This window comes from Pezoporus occidentalis, unplaced genomic scaffold (assembly GCF_034315485.1).
Source record: "Pezoporus occidentalis ecotype Australia unplaced genomic scaffold, CSIRO_AGI_Poc_V1 ctg99, whole genome shotgun sequence".
NCBI lineage: Eukaryota > Metazoa > Chordata > Aves > Psittaciformes > Psittacidae > Pezoporus > Pezoporus occidentalis.
Window position 1 is genome coordinate 4,267,007 of NW_026916358.1, and position 20,736 is coordinate 4,287,742.

Sequence of the window (20,736 nt, forward strand, 5' to 3'; positions counted from 1 at the left end):
TTTTAAACATGTCATCAGAATCTCTTACTGTCTAATTGTAAAGAAACCACAGTCACTGGTTGTGGTATCTTACTTAAAAACAAAGTAAAACTATAAGGGTAATATTTAATAATAATTAAAAAAAATAATAGCAGCTTTGTCTTTTTGCCTTTTTGTTTTCTTCTTCAGGGTTTTATTAAATAATTTGTCCTGAACTTTTAAGTGATCAGTCCAAGTCCCTCTGCCTTACAGCATGGCTTAAATGCTGAAGTGACCACCCCATTTAAGGGAAGGCATTTGAGTAGTTCTGAGAAATTTCCCTTTAAGGTCTTTAAAATATGATGGAGGTAAGCAGACATCATTTTGCCCTATATAGAGGGTGCCTTAATTCATATGCTGTTGAGCCAGGCATAATTGTTAGTGCTTTTGACCGTTTCTTGAGTGTTGTCCTAAAAGGTGGAAATACTAGATAGTTTTTGAGTTCCAGTTTTTAGTTAGAGTTCAGCTTTAATCACCCTCTGGCCAGTGTCTCAGAAAAATACTATGTGGTTAAGTAAGACTGATGCAGGAAGGGAGCCTGCATTCTTTAGTTTGAAAGATAAGGTACGTTTAGGAGAAATTGGTGTTAGATTAATTTACTGTAAACATGTTCTTTTTTCTAGATTAGTTATGAATGTGACACAGGATAACTTGTAATGGGACCTTTTATGTTTCTGTGAGGGTATAAGGAACCATAAGGAACCATATCTCTAAAGGGGAGGAGTGGTGCATTTGTGATAGTTCCTTTGAGAACCCAATTATTACGAAATATCCTTGACTTATTTTCGTTTTCTGTGAAGAAAAGCTGAACAAATTCATTGTGCATGATGTGCATTGCATCCCATTTGGTCACAGGCTGGCCTCTCTAAAGGGGAGACACTCCCTACCTGTTGCAGATTTTGAAATGGTTCCTTGCTAACTTTCATGCTTCAGTTTATTTGTGTTATTGTATCCGTAATAAGCATGTACATTTGATAAAAATGGATTTGCAATTAGAAGTGCAACAGTCTGTTTTACTTGGAGGTATTCCAGTTTCCAGTGTTGAAGCAATGCAGTGTGCACAAAAGTAGATGTTTCAATGGAATAAAAACTACCAAGTACAGTGTGGGATTTGTGGTGAGTTTCGCAGGTTTGTTTTATAGACTTAGTAACTCTGAAAAAGTACAGGTAGATGTTCCCTCTACCTGAAATGCAGCTTACAGCCAACATGATCTGATTTACTGAGGAGAGGCATATAGTTTCTGTAGAAGTGTGTCTGTTTCCACTTCTTCTGTCCTCTCCTCCATTTTTGTCAGAAGTATGCATTACACCTGACACTGGAATATGAATTTTACCCTGGGAGTATTCTTTCTGCATGAAGAAACTTGGACTTTTTGAGGACCCTGCCATGTTCCACCAGGGGTCTTTAGCAGGAGGCTTTGCAAACCTACTTCTGCAGCTTTCCTTAGTGCAGTTACTGTACAGTTAACTGCTTTCCCAAAATATGTCTGCACCTTGGGAGGTCAAAAAGTGGATGAGAAGTTGGTGGAGTGGCTTATTAAAGGGAAAGAAGCACTTAGGTTTAAGTGCTTCCCAAAAATCTTGACCCATATATAGTAAAAAGAAAAAACAATGGGAATTCTGGGAGGGAAACCAGTGTAGCAGCTCTTCTCTTTCCCCCACCTCTGCTTCTGCTTCCTTTTAATTTTTGACTGTCCTGTAGTATAAATAGTTTCAGTGTTGCCTGTGATATGGAAGAGGTCTGCTGCATCCTACTGAAAGCATGCTAATGAATCAACGTGTGAGCCAGGGACCCTTTATGTAATTTATATGTACCTGAGAATCAGAAACCCTTTTATTTTATAAACAGACCCTGTTTTATAAGAGCCCCTTCCGTGAACAAGGTCTTATTATTAGGAAGGTGCTTGCTCACAAGCTAGGTGTGTTTCAAAGTGTATTTCAAAATCAGTGCACTGTGTAAAGTTTCGTGTTTGTTTGTTCAGGGACTTAAGTTGTTTGTTTCTCCATGCTTCAGTGAGAAGCCTAACACAAGTGTTGTGATTTGAAAGCTACTCCAAAGGAGCCAAAGGAGGCAACTCACACTGGAAAAATTCTGCCTCTAGTTTGAGTAATTTTCATGCTACTATATTTTCAAGTAAATCACAGTGTTAGGCCTGGGTGTATTTATTAGCGATTAATCCTTTTCATGCTCCTGCAAATGCAGTCTTAGTAATTCCCTTTTTCCTCCCCCTCTGCCTCTGTCAGTCTCTCCTTTATGTTTCAGCACTTAAGCATCAACTTCATGTGCAGCTGAACCACTGCAGAAGGGCAGGTGCTAGATCACAGGCATGGGCTCCTGCCAAACAAGGTTACTGCTCTGTGTTTGGCAGGAGAAAACTAAGATGATGATCAGGGGGACTGCTGCACAGCCTGCAGTGATGGCTGGTGGCCTTGTTGGGGGGATAGGATGAGACCCAGACATGGAGACAGAACTCACCCTTGCTTGCTTGACTACTTCAGTAGTACTTGCTCTCCTTATGTGCCTTCTGGAGCAGTCCCACTGCAAACCCTCCTGGCAGAGATGGGACAGGACAGGATGGGACACCCTGTCAACCACAGCACTGGCTTAAAGTGATTTAGGTGTGGGGTTGCTGTGCCCCTGTGAAGCCCTCATAGGGGGACCAGGCCACTTGGGCTTTACTCTGGCAGGTATCCCAGTGACTTGCTCTTTCTTTCTTCTCTTTGATTCTTAGTTCTGGCTCCTCTTTGTCATCCTTAGTTAATATGTTAGCTATGGGTAGTTTAGATAAGGGAGGTGATTTTTTTTCTTTGCAAGGAGGAAACTTTCCAGTAGTTGGTAAGCAAAATAGAAATTGTAAGCAGAAGTAACCAGTGAGAAGAGGAATTGTCTTTTCTGGTCAGTTATTCAGGAACAGAAAAAGGAATTAATTTTGCACAGGCTAAGAAATATAACCAAAATTGTGCATCTACTTTAATGTGTTTTTTGTTTTTTCTTTTTTTTTCATGATTTGTGGGGAGAAAAAAAGAATAAAAGGATTATTTCACAAATCACTGAGCTTTCTCTTGGGATTTTGGTAGCACTTACTGTTAGTTGACTTTTTTCCATGGCTTTAGTGAAATGAAAACAAAATCTTTTTCCTAGATTTATCATCAGGGGAAAACATGCCCAGCACGTCACAAGTTTCTTCTTCTTTTGATTTCTTATAATGTCTCAAGTATTTTGAAATTTGAAAGTTAAACCCTGTTTTCGTTCTCTGCATCATTTGGTGGTATCTTATGGGCTTTAATCCAGCTGTTTTGAAGACCACATGCTGAAGCTGGTGCTCTGTTTTCTGTGAACATGGATAATTTGCTACCTTTTGTACTTGGATGAATGTTTTTGTCTCTTTCTTGCAGTTACAGGATAGTGTTTAATGTTTTCTGATACTGTATGTATTATTGGTCTCCAAATTCAGGTCTCTATTTTAAATAGATGTGTATAATATCTGCATATATTTATAGCTGAGAAGCAAACTGGTGCCGAACACGTACAGTTTTAAAACATGTTGTGTCCAACTTCTGCTTGGCTTTGAAAGCATGATCAACAGTATGTGTGAATGCAAGGAGGAAGTACTTGGTGTAAATTTCTTTGTACTTGGAAGGTTTTTGATGCTGTTCCATGTGAGCTTCTTACACTTCCTAGACTAGAAAATGGTTATACTGATGCTTTGTTGTGCCATATTCAAATTAATTAGTGGTGGTTTGTTGTCCAAATGAGAAGGCATTTCAGATGAGGACTTTGTAGGTCTTTGTAGGTGGTTGTTTCCATTAATCACTTAGGTGATGAACTGGAGAATATAATTATAAAAACTGCAAGGCTAGTGAAATGTTTGGAGGCTGAGACTGGTTCCTTTTGCTTTCAGTTAGTGGTGAAGGAGCAAAAATACAACAGGTTGGAGAAATTAATATGTGCAAAGGGAAAATGTAGTATTGCAGAAAACTTCCTAGATACTCTAGTGACATACGCAAACATAGTAGACCTATTCCCTGCTGTCTGCCATCCCTCTCTGCAGGATGCACAATATAAGGGAGCTGAATATAAAGCTGCTTCTGAATCGCTATTTGTAGGTGTTGTAAACCAATTTGGAGTTACTTTAGTATGCTACCTTGCAAATCATGGCATTTGGATAACTTTTTCATGCATAGCTTGGTTCTGCCTGCTGGCAGCGGGGACTGTGTGGAGGTAGGTAGCAAGAAAGGCCAGCAACTGCAGCTGGCCTCTAGACTGGAATGTCTTTCTGGGGGGCAGCAATTGCTCCAGCTCTCCAAAATGAGTTTGCCTGTATTTATCTGAAGTGCCAATTTACAGCGGGTACTGCTGAAAGCTTTCTTGGATGCAGTGGTGTGTATGCAAAAAACAGGAGGAGATTTTCCACTCTTCTTATGGCTAAAACTTCACTAGAAGTGAGCATCATGTCCAGTTTGGAGTGTCATGCTTGGAGATGAGCTGGAGACATTCCAACTTAAGCTCTAGAACAATAAGCTGTTTGAAAAACATGATCCATAAGGAAGAGGTGAGGTGATTTGGGTTTCTTTAGAAAAAGAGAAATCGTTTAAAGAGTGGGCAACCATGCTGATACTTTTTCAGTATGTCAGGCATCAACATCAGAACTGCCTGTGGCTAATTGTTCCAGGGAGTAGGATTAATTTCCAGCAAGAAAGTTTAAGATTGTGGTGGCTGACTTGTTTGTTTGGGGTAGCTTTTCTTCTGTAAGAATACTTAATGAAAATAGTGAAAGAGGCTTGCTGGGGAAGTTGTTGCATCTTGGTTGTGAGAGGTTTTGAAGAACAGGTTGGACAAACACCACTTATGGCATAGGTGTTACTTACCCAGCTTCAGAGCAGAGCTGGAATGGTAACTTCTTAAGGTGCCCTCAGGTCTCTCCACTTCAATTCTGTGGTTATATACATATATATGAGGCAAAACCGGAAACACAAAGATTTCCATATGCTTTTGATCTTCTAATTTGGTTTGCCTTTCACATTGTGAGCATCTGTAAATCACAGCACAAAATGGAGAGGAATCATTATCATTATGTTCTGTATTTCAATTTTATGGCTTCAGACATGAAAAGACTTGCTGGCAGCAGAAGTGAAAGTTGGTGCTAATTCTCTTCCCTCCCTCTTCTTTGCAGGTCGCCTGGTTGGTGCCCTGGACGCCGTGTTAGACTCTAACGCACGTGTCGCTCCGTTTCGAATTTTACTCCAAGTTCCAGGCTCACAGGTTTACTCTGCCATTGCATGTGGTGAGTTATTGAATGGATCAGAAGTTTACTGGGCCATAGCTATTGGTGAGTCACAGACGGAGAACCCCAAACCGATTCTGAGCATGGTCAGTGTCTGCATGTCCAAGACGCTCAAGGTAACCCCAGCTAGTAGTGTGTGTATGGAAAGCTATTGCCTATAGCTTGTTTTACTACCAAATTAATCTCTGGTTAAAATTCCAGATAGGAATTATGGAAAGTGTTAACTAGGAGCATTACATTTTTAAAGAAAGCTTGTTTAGCTGAGGGTGTTATGTACTAATTTTCTCTCTTTTGCAAAGTAGTGTGGATCTGTTCATAAGCATATCTTTTCCTAAGTCAGTAATAGTTCCTTACAGCAAGAAACTAGTTATTCTAGGCTTTCACCAGTCTAGGCTTTCACTTGCTTACCGTGAAATGTCTTCCTGCAGTTGGTATAATGGAATATGACTGGAACATTTGAAAGATGCTACATGATTTAGGAGATAAAGTTGTTAGGGGAGAATGTCTAATTGCCTGGCCTGTTGTGCACTAATCCCTTTTGCAGTGTTTCTGCAACCTCGGAAGGTCGAGCTCATCTTCAGGAGAGTGATAACGATGAGAATTGCAGCAACCTTGCCACGGCACAGTAAAGACCATCTGAGTGCTCTTGTTCCATTAAACTGTTCTTGCTTGGCCAGTCTGCAGGGCTGTTCTTGTCCCTTCTTTTGCAGCCTATAAAATCCTAGCATGGAAATTTACAGCAGGTTTTCCTCTGGGAATGGTTCAAAGCTGCACCAAGGGAGGTTTAGACTAGACTTTAGGAATCATTTCTTTACCAAGATGATGGTCAAACACTGGAACAGGATTCCTAGAGAGGCAGTTGATGTCCCAAGCCTATCAGTGTTTAAAAGCATTTGGACAATGCCCTTAACAGCATGCTTTTAACGTTTGGTCAGGCCTGCAGTGGTCAGGCAGTTGGACTAGATGGTCATTGTGCATGCCTTCCAACTGAAAATGTTCTACCCTACCCTTTCTTAAATAGATCAAACCATGAAATAGTTAGCTAATGTAAGTGTTGACATGTTGCTGATAGTGTTTTATATGGAATTCCTTTAAATGGAAGGGGCAATCTATATATTTGCCCCGTTCCTCTGTATGTTCTCATTCAGCATTTATTCCTTAGTTCAGCAGAGATCCCTCTGCATGTTCCCCATTAATACTGGGAATTCTTCCCTGTGCCAGATCTGTGTGAAGAAGTTTGCGTAAAGTCTGTTTGTGCTATTTTTGTTGTGGCTAGGTTTTCTTTGTTTTGCAATTGCTCTATGCAGTTGCATCTATCCCTACCTCATCCTCTTTATATTTAAACAATGCCATCTCATGGAGGAATTTAAGAGCTTTGTGCTTACAGTCATCAGAGGCTTACAGTCCTCTATGAAGTCAGGTGGCTTTCACTGGGAAGGTAAACAGTGTTGCTGTCACGGGCTTTTTGGTCATTTGAATATATGTAAATTCCTTTCTGGGGCTGATACTTGCCCTGTCCAGCCTCTTACTGTCCACAGGGGTTATTTTTTATATGAAAGGAACTATAAATCAAAAACTTGCCTGGCTGGAATGGTTCAGGATTTCTGTTGACATAAATTTATCAGATTTAATGTTTTCTAAAATTCTCTTTGGCTCTTCTGAATGGATGCACAGCCCTGAGAAAATGAGATTTATATCAACAAAATGGAAAGCAGAGGGCTCTGTTTTGTATGCTGCATGGGTAGGATGTACATGGTTGCCATTGCTGCACGGAAATGAAGAGCTGTGGTAGCAGAAGTTGTTTCTGGCTGGTGCTGGCAATAGGAATTGGGGGAACAGCATCACCTGGCCTTTTCTTAGAAAGCTGGAAGGATTTTCCCTGTGTAGAAGTGGCCATTGCTGCTTGCCTACCTTTGCCCTCTCTGAGGAAGGTGCTTTGCTCAAACAGGATGTTGAGAGTTTTGTTACTGGATTTGGGAGAAGCAGTGAGTCAAATTAAGGTCCCTGCCATATAATACAGCAAGGACAAGAGCCAGCTCCAGGAGCTCCTGCCAGTTGCCTGGTATAACTTCATTAGAGATGGCCATCATGTCATTAGGTGGTTAATTAAAATGATATTTTGTAATTGTATGTTGGCAGTCCTCTGTTCCAGGAGCTGTAGGCTTAAATGATAATATGTGTGTAAGGGTCAGATCTGTGTTACAGACTTCTGCAAATCTCTGAGGGCTGCTAGGAAGTCTGGTCTCTGCCCAGCATGGCTGTTCTGGCAGAGATGTTTCAATCCAGATGGTTAATCATGTTACACCAGTACAGAAGAAAAAAAGAGGTTAACCTCAGCCTCAGTGTAGTCACTTACAGTTTTCCTTTCAGAAGGCTTGTGGACAAAACAGAAACCCAAGTCCCAGTCAAGTGAAGTAGCTTTTGGGAAGGGGAGAGCAAAGGGGTTGGCAACGAGTGGGTTTAAAGAGGAGATTAAGAGGAGTGAGACTGTGGTTAGTCTGCATATACATTTGGCACAGGCAAATGAAGAAGATGGGTAAAAAGTGGAATAAAATGCTGTGCAGAGCATTGCCACAGGAAGAGGAATAAGGAGCCCCTGTGGGAGAAGGCCACTGCCAGATCCCAGGCTCAAAGCAGTGTGAACAGTGTGGATGCTGCTGTGAAAAGCTTCTTGCTCATGGCCTGTTTCACGAGAGGCAGCCCACCAGCACTCCCATATGATTGGTATCTTTTAGGTTGCTCAGAAATAAAAACTCAATTCAGTATTTGCTTTGTGCAGCCATTTTAGTATAAAATGACTATTTCTGGTGTTCTTAACCATTGATACAGTTTGTTTACTTTACCTAAAGAGCATCAAAATGTCTCTTCTTCATGATTTTTCTTTTGTTTGACCTTGATTAATAATATTTATGAAGTTCCATCACAAGACCTTCCTGTCAAGGAAGTTAAAGCTTGGAAAGTTTCCCTGCTAGTTGGCATTCTGCATGGAAAACAGAGTAGGGGAAAGTGGAAAATTCTTGGCTAAATATATAATTTTTTTGTTGTGAGGCAACATGTCGCATCTCTAAAAGGTTTTATTTGTACACACGGATAAAGTCTTGAGAAAATGGGTCTTCTATTTGAGATTCATTTTATCATTATATCTATCTGTGATTTGTATGTCTCTTATTTCTTCCACTAGCAAGGCACTAGGAAAAGCAACTTTTGTGGCCTTTACTTTTTCACCTGTAGTATTTAATCTCCAGTAAGATCTGGAGGGGCCAGATTGCCCTGTATGTTGCCTGACTTGATCTGACTCTTCTGTCATAGTATTGTGCAGTGACAGTTCAGTTTCAAGCAGAAAGAGGCAAAGCAAATAGGTGGTGACTCAAATATTATTTCTGGAGTTAGTGTGAACACATTTCATTTAAAACAACGACAGCAAAAACCTCAAATATATCCTTAGAGAAGGAAGCCTTAAAGAGGTGAAAATCTCTGTCCAAGATTTTGTGTTCACTGTATTTCTTCCCCAGACTGCTCTTGAGACCCTGTAGGTGTTTCTGAACCAAACTCTTTCATGTTTAGGTACTTTAGAGAACTTTTCAAATAGGATACAGATCATGACCATGTGTATTCCTCTTAAAGAGTGCACATGTATGTGTGTGTGGGGTGTGTGTATACGTGTGCGCACTGAGGGAGGGAGAGAGGAAGATCAGGAACTTTTGGGAACAGGACGTAAATCAAAGGTTTCCAGTGGCTGCTTAAGGAACATGGTGTCAGAATAAGCTGCACTCTGGCAACTCAGGATGAAGTTTTGCTGTTTTTTCTGCTTCGACTTTTAATGCAACATTTGCTGGCTGGGAGTGTTTGAGAAGATAAAACTAAAAGCACTAAGACTAATTCTGTAAAACAATGAGGTTTTGTTTTTCTCTATACGGCTGTGAATGAGACCTTTTTGACCTGTTTGCTACCAAGAATTTTGAGGTTGAAAGTTCAGTTTCTCATAATGAATTTATGAAATAGTGAGTTTCATTACTTTCTTTTCTTCCTTTCAATTTTATTTCATAGGATGAATTTCAGTAAATTACTTCTTGCTTTTCTAGGTGCCACTGCAGAGGAGATAAATCAGCACTGGGAATGGCTGGAACAAAACTTGCTCCATACTTTGTCTGTGTTTGACAATAAGGAAGATATTGTTAGTTTTGTGAAAGGGAAAGTGAAGGTAAGGAAACTGTCTTACTTTCACCCTTCAAGGCATGATTACAGGTTTATTAGAAATAATGTCATGAAGCTGTTGTCATTCATATCTGGTTTTGTCCTTCTAAACCTCCTGTTAAACATGCAGTCCCCACAGCACGGGGACAAGGGACAAGGCCCTATTCAATATCACCTGCATCATAGAGATCTGGCATGGAAACTGATGGTGGCTTTGCAGGATATGGGAGTCACGGCGGGGCACTGCAGTGAGGGTTATGGCTGGACACAGGCTTGCAGAAATGAGTGTCCTTTTGGAAGCTTAAAGAATTTTAAAAATAAAGGAATTTGTTGACTAATGACCACGTTTAAAATAACAATGGCATGTGCAGCAAAACTCAGAAAGCCTTGTGTCCTGAGGAGCAACAAGAGGAGCTCAGAGATGGCTGGCCAGGGTCCAGGTTTGCTGGTGACCACTGTACCTCAGGTCCTGCTGCAAGCTTTTCCTTACTAAGAGTTTTAATGAGGTGCTCTTCCCCAGTACTCCATTTGTATTGGTCTGGGAAATCTGTAGGAATTCGAATGTTTTTTGTGAATTTCAACCTTGCTGCTGTGATCTTAGAGGGCTCTGAAGCTGGGGAAGAAGGGGACGGGAGAGCCAAAACATCACCGTGCAAATCTTACTGTTTATGCTGCACTTTGTCTAAGGGCACTGAAAGGCTCAAATACAATTAATCTTTCTTGGTAATGCTGTGGCTCTTACCCAGCACAGCAGATACTCAAAATTCTTCAGGTTTCATTAGTTATTGTTAAATCCAGGTTTTGGACCCCCTGCCTCTGCTGTGGACTTTTGGCATAGTAGGGCTGCTTGGTAATTGCAAATTATACCAGGTGCTGTAACATGCAGTTAAGTCTAAATGATACTTAACTCCCTTGCTGTAATACCACTCTTCACATTCTGATCACTTAATTATATTTATGTAAATATTCTTGAAACTGTGTTTTTAATGGTTCCAAGCGTGTTGCCAGTTGCTGACAGATGTCACTGCATTGCGTCTTCACAGGAGAATAGTACTGGTCAGTGCGCACAGTTATTACAGTACCTTTGCTCTGTATACCCCAAATGACAGCAGTCATAAGCCACAGTGAAATTGTAAATAGGTGTTTCTGCCAGTCCTTGAAAAAATTATAGCAAAAAAGAAAAAAGGGCCCTAGAAATCATGATTTGGAAGCGTTCAGAATGAATTAATTCAGTATGAGAGATGCAAACACCTCGGAAATTTCTCCATTTGTGACAACTGCAAATCAACTTGAGTTTCCTTGTAAGAAAGAGTTGTGTTACCAAAATTTGAATAGGTAAGCCTGTAGCAGCTTGCTGGAGTGTGAATACCATAGCTTTGTCCTGATACATTATCTCGTTATGGACTCAGGCGCTGATTGCAGAGGAAACCAGCAGCAAGCTCGCCGAGCAGGAGGAAGACCCCGAGAAGTTCCGAGAAGCCCTGGTGAAATTTGAATCCAGATTTAATTTCCCTGAAGCAGAGAAGTTGATCACCTATTATTCCTGTTGCTGTTGGAAAGGAAAAGTTCCTCGGCAAGGCTGGCTTTATTTGAGCATCAATCACCTCTGCTTTTATTCCTTCTTCCTGGGCAAAGAATGTAAGTGTAAATGCATAAGAAATCTAATAATAGGGAGAGGTATACATATATTTCAAGGCAAGAGTAGCTAGGATTTTTATGAAAAGCCTATTTCACCTTTGAAGTTTAGTTTCTGAGGGTTGTTTTCTTGTTCAGCTGTTAAGATCCTGTGTAATTTAGTATTCACTTCAGCCTTTATGTTTATGTTTTAGTATGAATCCAGTAATAAAAATGAGGCATGCAGATACAGCTGCTATCTGCTTCTTTTTCTTGCCACAGTGAAGCAGCTTTAAAACATAACAGATCTCTACAGATTCTGAAATAGAGACTTTTAGTGCCAGAAATGGTGAGTGAGGACGGGTCGTTCTCATAGGCAAGGAAGCAGAGTTGTTGCTGCTGGGCAGCATGGGAAGGGCTGCTGGGGCCAGCTGCCTGCCTGAAAATAGCCCAGGAAACATAACAAGGCTGTGTCGCGGAGAGCCAGGTGAAAATGCAGGGTTTTGAAGGGAAAACAACAGCAATTTAGGGATTCCTTTGTGCTTCTGAATAGCAGTGCAGGAAGGTCACAAGGAGTGTGTCCTGGGGTTTTTAGACCTTCAGACTGTTCAGCGAGCTGTAAGACTTTGATCAAGGTGTTCCTGTGCAGAGGAAGGCTCAATGAAAAGCCTGTCAGAATAGATATTAGATGGTAAAAATGAATGTAGCCATTTAAACTCTATAGTATTTCTTTGTTTAGTAAGATTGTGCATGAGCTGCACATTTTATGCCCTGTTTATCCTGCTAGAACTTCAGCAATAACAATAATATAAACCTGTACTGCTATAAATACAGCAAGAACTTTACCATTTACTGTCTGGATTTAATATTGGGATGGCTAGTCAAATAAAACCTGTAGATTCAAAAAATAAAGTACATTAGTATAAAGATAAGATAGTAATTGGCAGTTTCTAAGACTTAGAACATACAAAGGCATGCTTAGAGCTAGAGGTCCTTTTTTCCCCTGGTATTAGTTCAGGCCAATTATTTTGTTGTATCTGCAAAAGGTGGTAGAGTTAGATTTAAAATGTTTGTTATTTGTTATAAAAACAGAAGTTGAGTTTTGCTGGGAAGACTGGAATAGAATTTCTTGAAACATACAAGATACCAGTTCTTGTTTAATCTTCTTTTTTTCTGGCTAGTATTAAATAATACCCTTTCTCAATAATTTCTTCTTGCAGACTTTCTCCAATTAAATCTGATATATCCAGTCTGCCAAAGCACACAAAGCAAAACCAATACTTAATAATGATAGATAATGGGAGGAGGAGAAGGGAGAGAGAGAAACCCTTTATATTGCTCAAAAAATACTGTTTATGCAATACCACAGGTTGTTAAATGATACTGGAAGTACAACTCAGGCTGTATTATTTAAGAAGAAATCACTTCCCTTTTTTTTCAATAATAGTAATTCATTATGAAAATACACAAACCCCACAAACGACATGTTTGCAAATTTTTGACTGTGGAAAATACACCACTCATTCTCTGTTGCAGCCAGTTGCATTGTCTTTGTGTTCCAATGCATTTGCATGGAAATCTGAAATAAAAACCTGGTGTTTTTTTGGTTGTGTTAAATTTCCATAGCTCAGTAGGAAGCATTATGTGCTGCCGTGCTTTCCATTTCTTTGATTCTGATAAAGAAAATTGCTGCTGTTTCAAAGCTAGTATTTTGTCACATTTATAAAATACTTGTATTACATCGAATAATCCAGATTTACCCTAGTTCTGGTTGTTACTGTTTGAGAAGCTGATGCTGATTATATGTAGAACAAGTGATTCATTGTCTCTTCTTTTGCCAGGTAGCAATCAGAAATTAAATCTGGTTAAATCTGCTCGTGAAAATATTGCTAAGAGATCGCATTTATTGCATTATTCAATACATCATAGGAAAGAAAAAACAATATATGGGTTGCAATACAAATATTTGTTAAATGTGTTAACTCTGTAAAACCCCCCAAATTTTAGACTGCAGTCTGTTTATAGGCAAAGCATTAAGTCTTATGCTCCTGGCAAGTTTGTCCCCTTCCCCTTGTTTTATTTTATGTTGAGATGACCTGGAATGCAGTATTGGAACCTGTTTTCAGCTTCTCATAAAATTAACTTCTGGCTTATGCGAGCATAAACTCCATGGCACATTTTATCCCAGACAAGTCCCCTTTTATCTCAGCCTCGAAGTATTTGCAGGATTTCAGAGGCTGAGAACACCGGTTTCCTTGAAAGGGCATGCCGAGGTTTCTTCATATTTATTAATTAAACTTGTGTTTTTCTAAGACTTTGAAGACTCTGTACCTTTCATCAGTTGTTTGGGCCCCTTACAGTCCGCTGTGCTGTTTCTGTAACCAACACTGTAGAGCCTGTGTGATGCCGACCTGCTCGAACAATAGTGCTATTGCTATAGCGCTATTTAATCTTTCTTCCCTTGGCTGTTCTGGTACAGATTATTTTATGACCATTCGCAACAGTTTGTGCGTGTTGACGCAGCTGTGCTTTATTTAAGGAAGAAAAAACGTGATCTGCAAATAATCTTGACAGCTGTGGTTCATGTAGTACAGAAAACTTGCTGAGGGTAGCTCCGCAGGTAATTAATGATCATGGATAAGTGTCATATATATGACAATGTTTGTTATTACGGCCTTTTTTATTGTTTTATTGGCATCAGGAGACCTGCTAGGGATGTTAGGGGGGTGTATTCTTGATATTACTGGCACAGAGAATCCTGAGAAGCTTCCAACAGTTGCTAAGAAGAAATTTAATCTATTTTAAAGTCCTTTCAGCCTAATTTCAACCCAGAGATTAGTATGAGAGAGGCAAGTAACATCCTGCAGTGGTTATCTAAAATAAGCTGATTCTTTTTACTGTTTGTATTTATATGCCTCAGCAATGTTTAAGTATAGAGAACAGTGTCCTACACTTTTTTTTTTCCTATGAACAAGTCCAACTACAGTTAATGTTTAGGACAAATGTGGCTGTGCACCTTTTCAGTAAAAGGTAACCAAAACGGGAAAATCCCAAAACCTAGGCAGCTTTTTTTTTTTTGAACACCCCGTTTATGGTAGTAACTAAACTCTGTAAAAATGTCCATGTGTAAAAGCTTCCTTGTGTATGGAAGTTGTTAGCTTTATTTTAAAATAAAAGTTAAAGTACCATGCCCGTAATTTGTTTTCCACCTGTATACAGTTTTATTTCAAGATTACAGAGCCTTTCCCTGTTACCTTCATGCTCTTGAAACAAACTTGTTTCTTCTGGTAGTAATAAAGCACGCTGCAGAAGTGACTCGTGAAGGAGCTAGAGCACAGCGTATGGCAGGTATTCTGCAAAGGCAGAACTCCCCAGTCCAGCGCTTTGTATGAAAAGAAGTAAAATTTTGAGGGAGAGATTCTGAAAAAGCTAGTCTTTTGGAGTGGGAGAGAATGGATGTAGAGTAGTAACAGCTTTTGCTTGGACTTTGTCTGCAAAAATGGGTCTCTCTCCTTTTCTGAAATGTTTGCATTTCATTCCTAATTTGCCTATTTTCCAAATCTGAAAAATGTAAGCAGAGTTTCCAACCCACTTTTGCCTTTTTTCTCTGATGTCAGTGAAACTTATCATTCCTTGGGTTGAGGTCCAGAAGCTGGAAAGAACCTCCAATGTCTTCATGACTGACACGGTCCGCGTCACCACCCCAAATAAAGAGCGCGACTTCTCCACGTTCCTCAATATCACCGAGGCTTTCAGGATCATGGAGCAACTAGCAGATGTGACACTCCGAAGGCTGCTGGATAATGAGATCTTTGAACTGGATCCAGGCCTACAGGATCCTACTCAGATCACCAAGAGGTAAAGAGCTAAATTGTTGTGTGAGCAGAGGTTCATTGGAGGGCTCTGTGGTTTGCTGTGTTAGCTGGGTAACATTTCAAAGCTTTACTTCACTGGGTGAAAAAGACATTTTATAATGTACTATGGTGTATCCAGTGGGTGCATTTGAGCTTGTGTGCAGGTTTTATAGGCTTCCCTTAAACATCACTGTTTGTTTGTTTGTTTGTTTTAAAAGTACCGTTCCCTGTAGAAGGGTAGATTGCAGCAAGGGGTGTTTTCCATCTTCCATGGAGAGCAGCATTATTTTGTTTATCATTTTGGCAATACGTAGGCTTTCCTAGTGCCATCAGTTCTGCAGAAATACTGCTTTTGATTGTATCTGAAACGTGGAATTTCCCACAAGCGTGATTGCTATAGCTGACTTAGCAGGCAGTTTTTTGGACTTAAAAACCCTGCAGGCAGTTGCAACAGATTAATATGCGATTGTCAGCTCTACCCTTTGCATCTCTGAAATGCATCTCTGCATTCCTCTCCCACTGCAGAAATGCACTGGGCTTTCAGGGAGAAGATTGATAACCATTTGTCTGCTAGTAGCACAACACACTACTCTGTTTTATTTACTGTTGTGGGAAAGGGGAAGGGAAACTGCCCAGAGGAATTTTAGGTGGGCAGGATGCAGTAGCCCAAACTGGAATTTGCCTGGGGCATCAGGGTTGAGGTGCTGGGTTAAAATACTTCTTTTCTGAACAGGGTGTGAATGGAGCTCTTATCCCCTCCTGAGTCATACCCTTGCCTGCTCTTCCTTCCTTCCCCACTGCCAGAGGCATGAAGGGAATCACTCAGGTGTTGCTTCCTGGCTAAAACGTATGGAACGTGTGGTGTCATTTCCCAAAAATCCAGAGACATGTCCAGTAGCCATTGTATTGTTTCCAAGGGGCATTTTTGCAGTGGTGTTGGGTGTACATCTTGGCTAAACACTTCTGCAAGGTTTCGTAATGGAGTTTAAAAGACTAAAATGCGCTTTCTCTGCAATTTCATATGTACACACAATAAGGAAAATCACTGACACTGAGATTTCATCCATGATGTTGTCAAAGAATTCATTTGAGGTGATATAGTGGTGAGCAGTTGTAAGCATCTTTGCGGGGTTTTTGTTTTTTCATAGCCAGGGTTCCTTTAAACACAGGAGCTACTGTTTTTTTTACAACGTGCATGTTACTGGATGTAGCTTTTGGCCCAAGAAATGCAGGATATGTACTTTAAGTAATGAAACTAAAATTACAGTTGCAAGGAAAAGTGCTTAGTAATATGTTGTAATGAGGAGTTTCTCAGGGAATCAACCTTTAAGTACTTTGTGGCATTTTTGAAAAGGTGTATTACTGGCAAACAAGCAACAGAAACCATCCCACACATTTATTCAAGCAGGTTTTCTCCTCACCTTCTGTCCAACTCAAAGAAGTGGGGGGTGGGCAGAGGAGAAGGAAGTATAAAAGTATATTTACTGGATAGTTCCTGGGCAAGATATTCTCTAACCTGTGCTAATGTGCTGCAACTTGAGATAGCAGAAGGGAAAACATGGAAACATGGAAGATGCCAAAATCCCATTTCCTCTGCATGAAGTAGGTGGTGGTTGGATAAGTTGCTGTTTCTGGTGCCCTTTGTAACACTTCACCAACCACTTTGATGTAAGATGATTAAGCAAGACTGTAGTTTGAATAGTGGATAAACTGGTTTTTGATGCTGACATGTTTTGGGGGTGTTGAACTTTTCTCTGTGTGTGAAGTTTTTGTTGCCACTTTTTTTTTCTAAAGCCATTTTAGTACAAGAACAACTATTTTCCTCTTGACATTTTTCCCCTAATAATTGTCTTTGTTAGTTCTTGTGCATGATTTGGAAGCAAATAGTAGTCTATCAAAATGAAAGCAGTAATCCACACATCATTAGAACCATTCCAGCTGTGTCAAATTACTGAAGCTGCTGTAGATTGCTTTTGTTTGTTAGGGTTTCTTCTGCAAGAGGCTCGTCTTTGTATATTTATTTTTGAAACGTGCGTTTTTAATACTGTCTTGATCTGCATATTCTACATCCTGAAAACCAGAAACCTTTTCTACAGTTCCTGAGGTTCTTGGGGTCATCCTGCTGACCAGTGGAAGTGCAATTAGGCCAACAGTCTCTGACACAAATTGTATAGTGGCCAGAGTCAAACAAGTTTTCATGCAGCTTAATGAGAGGATAAGGCTTGGAATAATGGATTACAAAGGGTTTAATGACAATTGAGTTAATTGCCATAAAAAGGAAAATAAAGCTGAAGTGTTTGGTAATTACAAATACCACTTCTTGCAGGTATATTTATGTGACATCCAATTTTACTGGAAACATATAGTAACTGTATTTTCTTTTTTAATAGGAAGGTCACTAAAATTGCTGCTATTGCTTTCTTGTGCTTCTTATTTCCATCTCTTTCAGGATGCAGGAATACCCATTACATTCCTCAAATGCAGTGAGGAAATTGGCCCAAGCAGGAATCAAAATTTAAAAGCTTTACTACTGGTATCAGAAAGGTTTCAAAAGTACGATACTTTTCTCCAGGCTCTAACCCGTTTGGTTTCTTTTCTTCATGTCTAACTGTGAATTGCCAGAGAGGATGGCTTTGCTTCGTATGAAGGCAGAGAGGGTTTTTAACATTGATCTAAGCTGAAAAGAAACTGTTTGAAGTATCTTGAGTCATACGTGTCACTTCAGTCACATTAATTCCTTCAGAGAAGGAATCCGAGAATGCTATAAACCTTGAGCAACAAGGAGGATGTAACTAGAAAGAAGTTGCTTTCATTCCATCCACTGAACAAAATCATTGGAAAAGACCTTTAAGGTTGGAAACGACCTTTAAGGTCATCGAGTCCAACCGTTAACCCAGCACTGCCAAGTCCATCAATAAACCATGTCCCTAAGCAACACATCTGTCTTTTAAAAACCTCCAGGGCAGGGTTTGGATTGTATCTCTCGTGACAGATGATTGCCTAACCTGTTTTTAAGGATTTCCAGTAATGGAAATATCAGGATCCATGCCAATACTTCACTTCAGTTGACACTGAAAAGTCTTCCTGAAGTCTAACTTGAATCTTTTGTGCTGTTTTTTGAGTCTGATACTTCTCGTCCTATCCAGTACTATTAAAGAGTTCAGCTTCTTTAGAACAACCATTTGTATATTTGGAGGTTGGTATGCATCTCCTTTATCTTTTCTTGTTTAAATTGCACTGCCCTAGTTAAGCCAGGTTTTTGTTATCAGTCCTGATTTTAGCTCTTCTGCTTGCTCTTCTCTGGACATTCAGCACTTATCCTATGTGGCTGCAGGCATGGGGTGGTGGGATACGGGACTGTTCCAAATGCATTGCAGGTGATGATCCAGGCAGGAGCAGCATGACCATCTTTGTAGCAGCATTGGATGGTTTTTAAGGTTCAGCTGGATATCTAGTCTCAGTCATGCTTTGCCAAGAAAGATTGGACCAAATGATCCCTTCCAACCTGGTGTTCTTATGATTCTATGATTTCCAGGACTGCTGTTCTGCATCTTGGTGGCCACGCATTTTTGCAGCCCAGTGCAGTGTTCCTCTTCCTGCTATGAGCACGAGCCTGGTGGCTCATGTTTGACTTGTGATCCTGTGTAACCTCTAGGTCTTTTCTTTTTGCTGAATGGCTGCTGGTGGAGATGATCTCTGTGCTGCATTTATGCAGCTTATGATGTGCAGATGAAAACACATGTAATGCTTTGTTTGCACACTATCACTAACGTTTATGAATATAAATCTGAATCTGATCCTGTTCTTCTGCTCATTAGCCTCTACAAGTCTCATGATGTGTGCAAGTTTAATAACAACGATCTCCTGACCCATTGTGCAGATTGCTGATGAAGATGTTGAACAGAAGCTAAACCCCCTAAGGAGGTCCTCTTGATACAGCCTTCCAATTTACCGAGGAGCCTTTGAGGGCTGCTTTTTGGGGTACTCTTTTTCAACTGGCTTGGTACTGCAATTTTCACTTTAATCCAGTTTTATTAGTTACATTAGGAAATAACCAAGACTTTCATAAATTTTGGCTAAAACTTCTATTGTATCTTCCCCATCTAGAAGTCAAGCATTCCTGTGACATAAGGGAATGATATTCAGTTTACATGCCTCTTGACAAGTCTGTGTTGGTTCTTCTCAGCTAACTTCTGGCTTGCTTGCAAGGAGCCTTTCTTGCCACATGAATTTGGCAGTTCTGCAATAAACAAGACATATATAATCGGATGTGTTATTTCCAAAATCTGTAACTTTCTGAGTCTGGGTAACAAGAAGAGTCTAGTAATTGGTTTCTAAAAGCAAGAGGTCAGCAAGTCTGATAAGATTTCAGATAGGCAGCAAGTGACTCAGCAGAGCTAAAATCTTGCCAGGTTGACTTCTGTTAGACCTAAAGCAGAGAAAAACATTTGACAGTGAGGACATCATTTTAAGTGTGCTGATACTTTTAGGCATTTTGTCAGTCTTGTGTGTTATTTCCTTTAATTTAAAACTCTTGGAAGGCAATGTAGGGGTCACACACAGGGAGTTATCACAGTTCAGACTTGCCATTCACTTTGAAGTGCTCAAGTTGGAGGCAGTCCAGGATCCTGTAACATGCAAGTCAGGAGCTGTGCTTGAAAAGAATTGCTGAGTTTTCTGAAAAGCAGGGAACAAAGCAATTACATCTTCTCGCCTTTTATTCTCCTGGTGCATGTGTTACTTAAAAACCAAACCAACATGGAAATTGGTAAGTTAGGAGAGAAAATTTCAAACAGATTGAGCACAGGTAGGGAGGTTGCATTTCTGGTTGGTGCTGGAGGCATTGTGAAACTCAAAATGGAAGCTGTGGGACCTGGTGATGTGTGTGCAGTCACTGCATCTTTGCTGTATCATGTTTGAACAATTGCCTGTCTTGTTTTAGGAGCTAATTTCATTTGTGGGTTTTTTTGAGTTATAGGTTGTTGTTTGGTTTTCTGTTTTACCCAGCTCTAATTTTATTTGACTGTATTTAGGAAGGGGAGCAATTGCTTTAAGCCCTAGAATTTGCTGGCCTAACAGGAAATATTTTCATGGTGTGCCACTCTCTAGTAAAATCTCTTGCTTTAGCCCATGTTGGAAGGTGCTGACAGCATTCCATCCCCATGCTACCATATTTTCTTTCTGCGATCTCTTGCTCCAGCTGGCCCGTTTCAGCACTTGTCTTTGTGCAGTCCTGGCTGTGGTGTGCTCTCTGTGGTGGCCCTATGGGATCCTGTGTCATGAATCAGCAGGGGACAGGCAGTTCCAGGGATGTTAGGATTGGCAGCCTTCCCCCAGTACAGGGCATGGGAGTTAGGTGCAGTGCTTGGTGAATTTACTTAGTTTCACATATGGGAAATGTTATTCTTCAGCTTAAAAACCTGTGGGTTCTTGTCTAAAAGGCCCTGCACCTGGAGCCTACAGCCCCAGGACATGCAGCAAGATCCTGAAAACCCAGAAACTGCAGATTTTGGAGCATTAGAAACAGTCACCTCCTAAATAACAGACAATCTCTGCCTCCACAGAGGTGCCACTCTTCCATATAATGCCTCTTTTCACATAAAGGTATAGAAATTTTTGCAACCAAAAGATGCAGGGAGGGTCTTACCTTAGCACAATAGCAGCAGAACACAGCTCTACCCGGACCTGACTGCGGATGCTATCAGCAATGTTCATCTGTGCTGTGCAGAAATGGAAAATATTTTAGTGGTGAGTTAACGAGGAGGCATATC

General features: G+C 40.3%; 1 protein-coding gene across 2 annotated transcripts in view; it reads left to right on the plus strand.

Moving 5' to 3' along the window:
- TBC1D8 (TBC1 domain family member 8) overlaps nucleotides 1-20,736 on the plus strand; it is a 49,234-nt gene that overhangs the window by 8,855 nt on the left and 19,643 nt on the right. Inside the window, exons 2-5 of one of the 2 annotated variants that reach the window (XM_062606938.1) lie at nucleotides 5,193-5,348; nucleotides 9,386-9,504; nucleotides 10,907-11,135; nucleotides 14,729-14,969. In XM_062606938.1, coding sequence (XP_062462922.1) covers nucleotides 5,193-5,348; nucleotides 9,386-9,504; nucleotides 10,907-11,135; nucleotides 14,729-14,969 — 745 coding nt within the window. The remainder of the gene's footprint in view (nucleotides 1-5,192; nucleotides 5,349-9,385; nucleotides 9,505-10,906; nucleotides 11,136-14,728; nucleotides 14,970-20,736) is intronic. The other variant, XM_062606939.1, reaches the window with a different exon arrangement.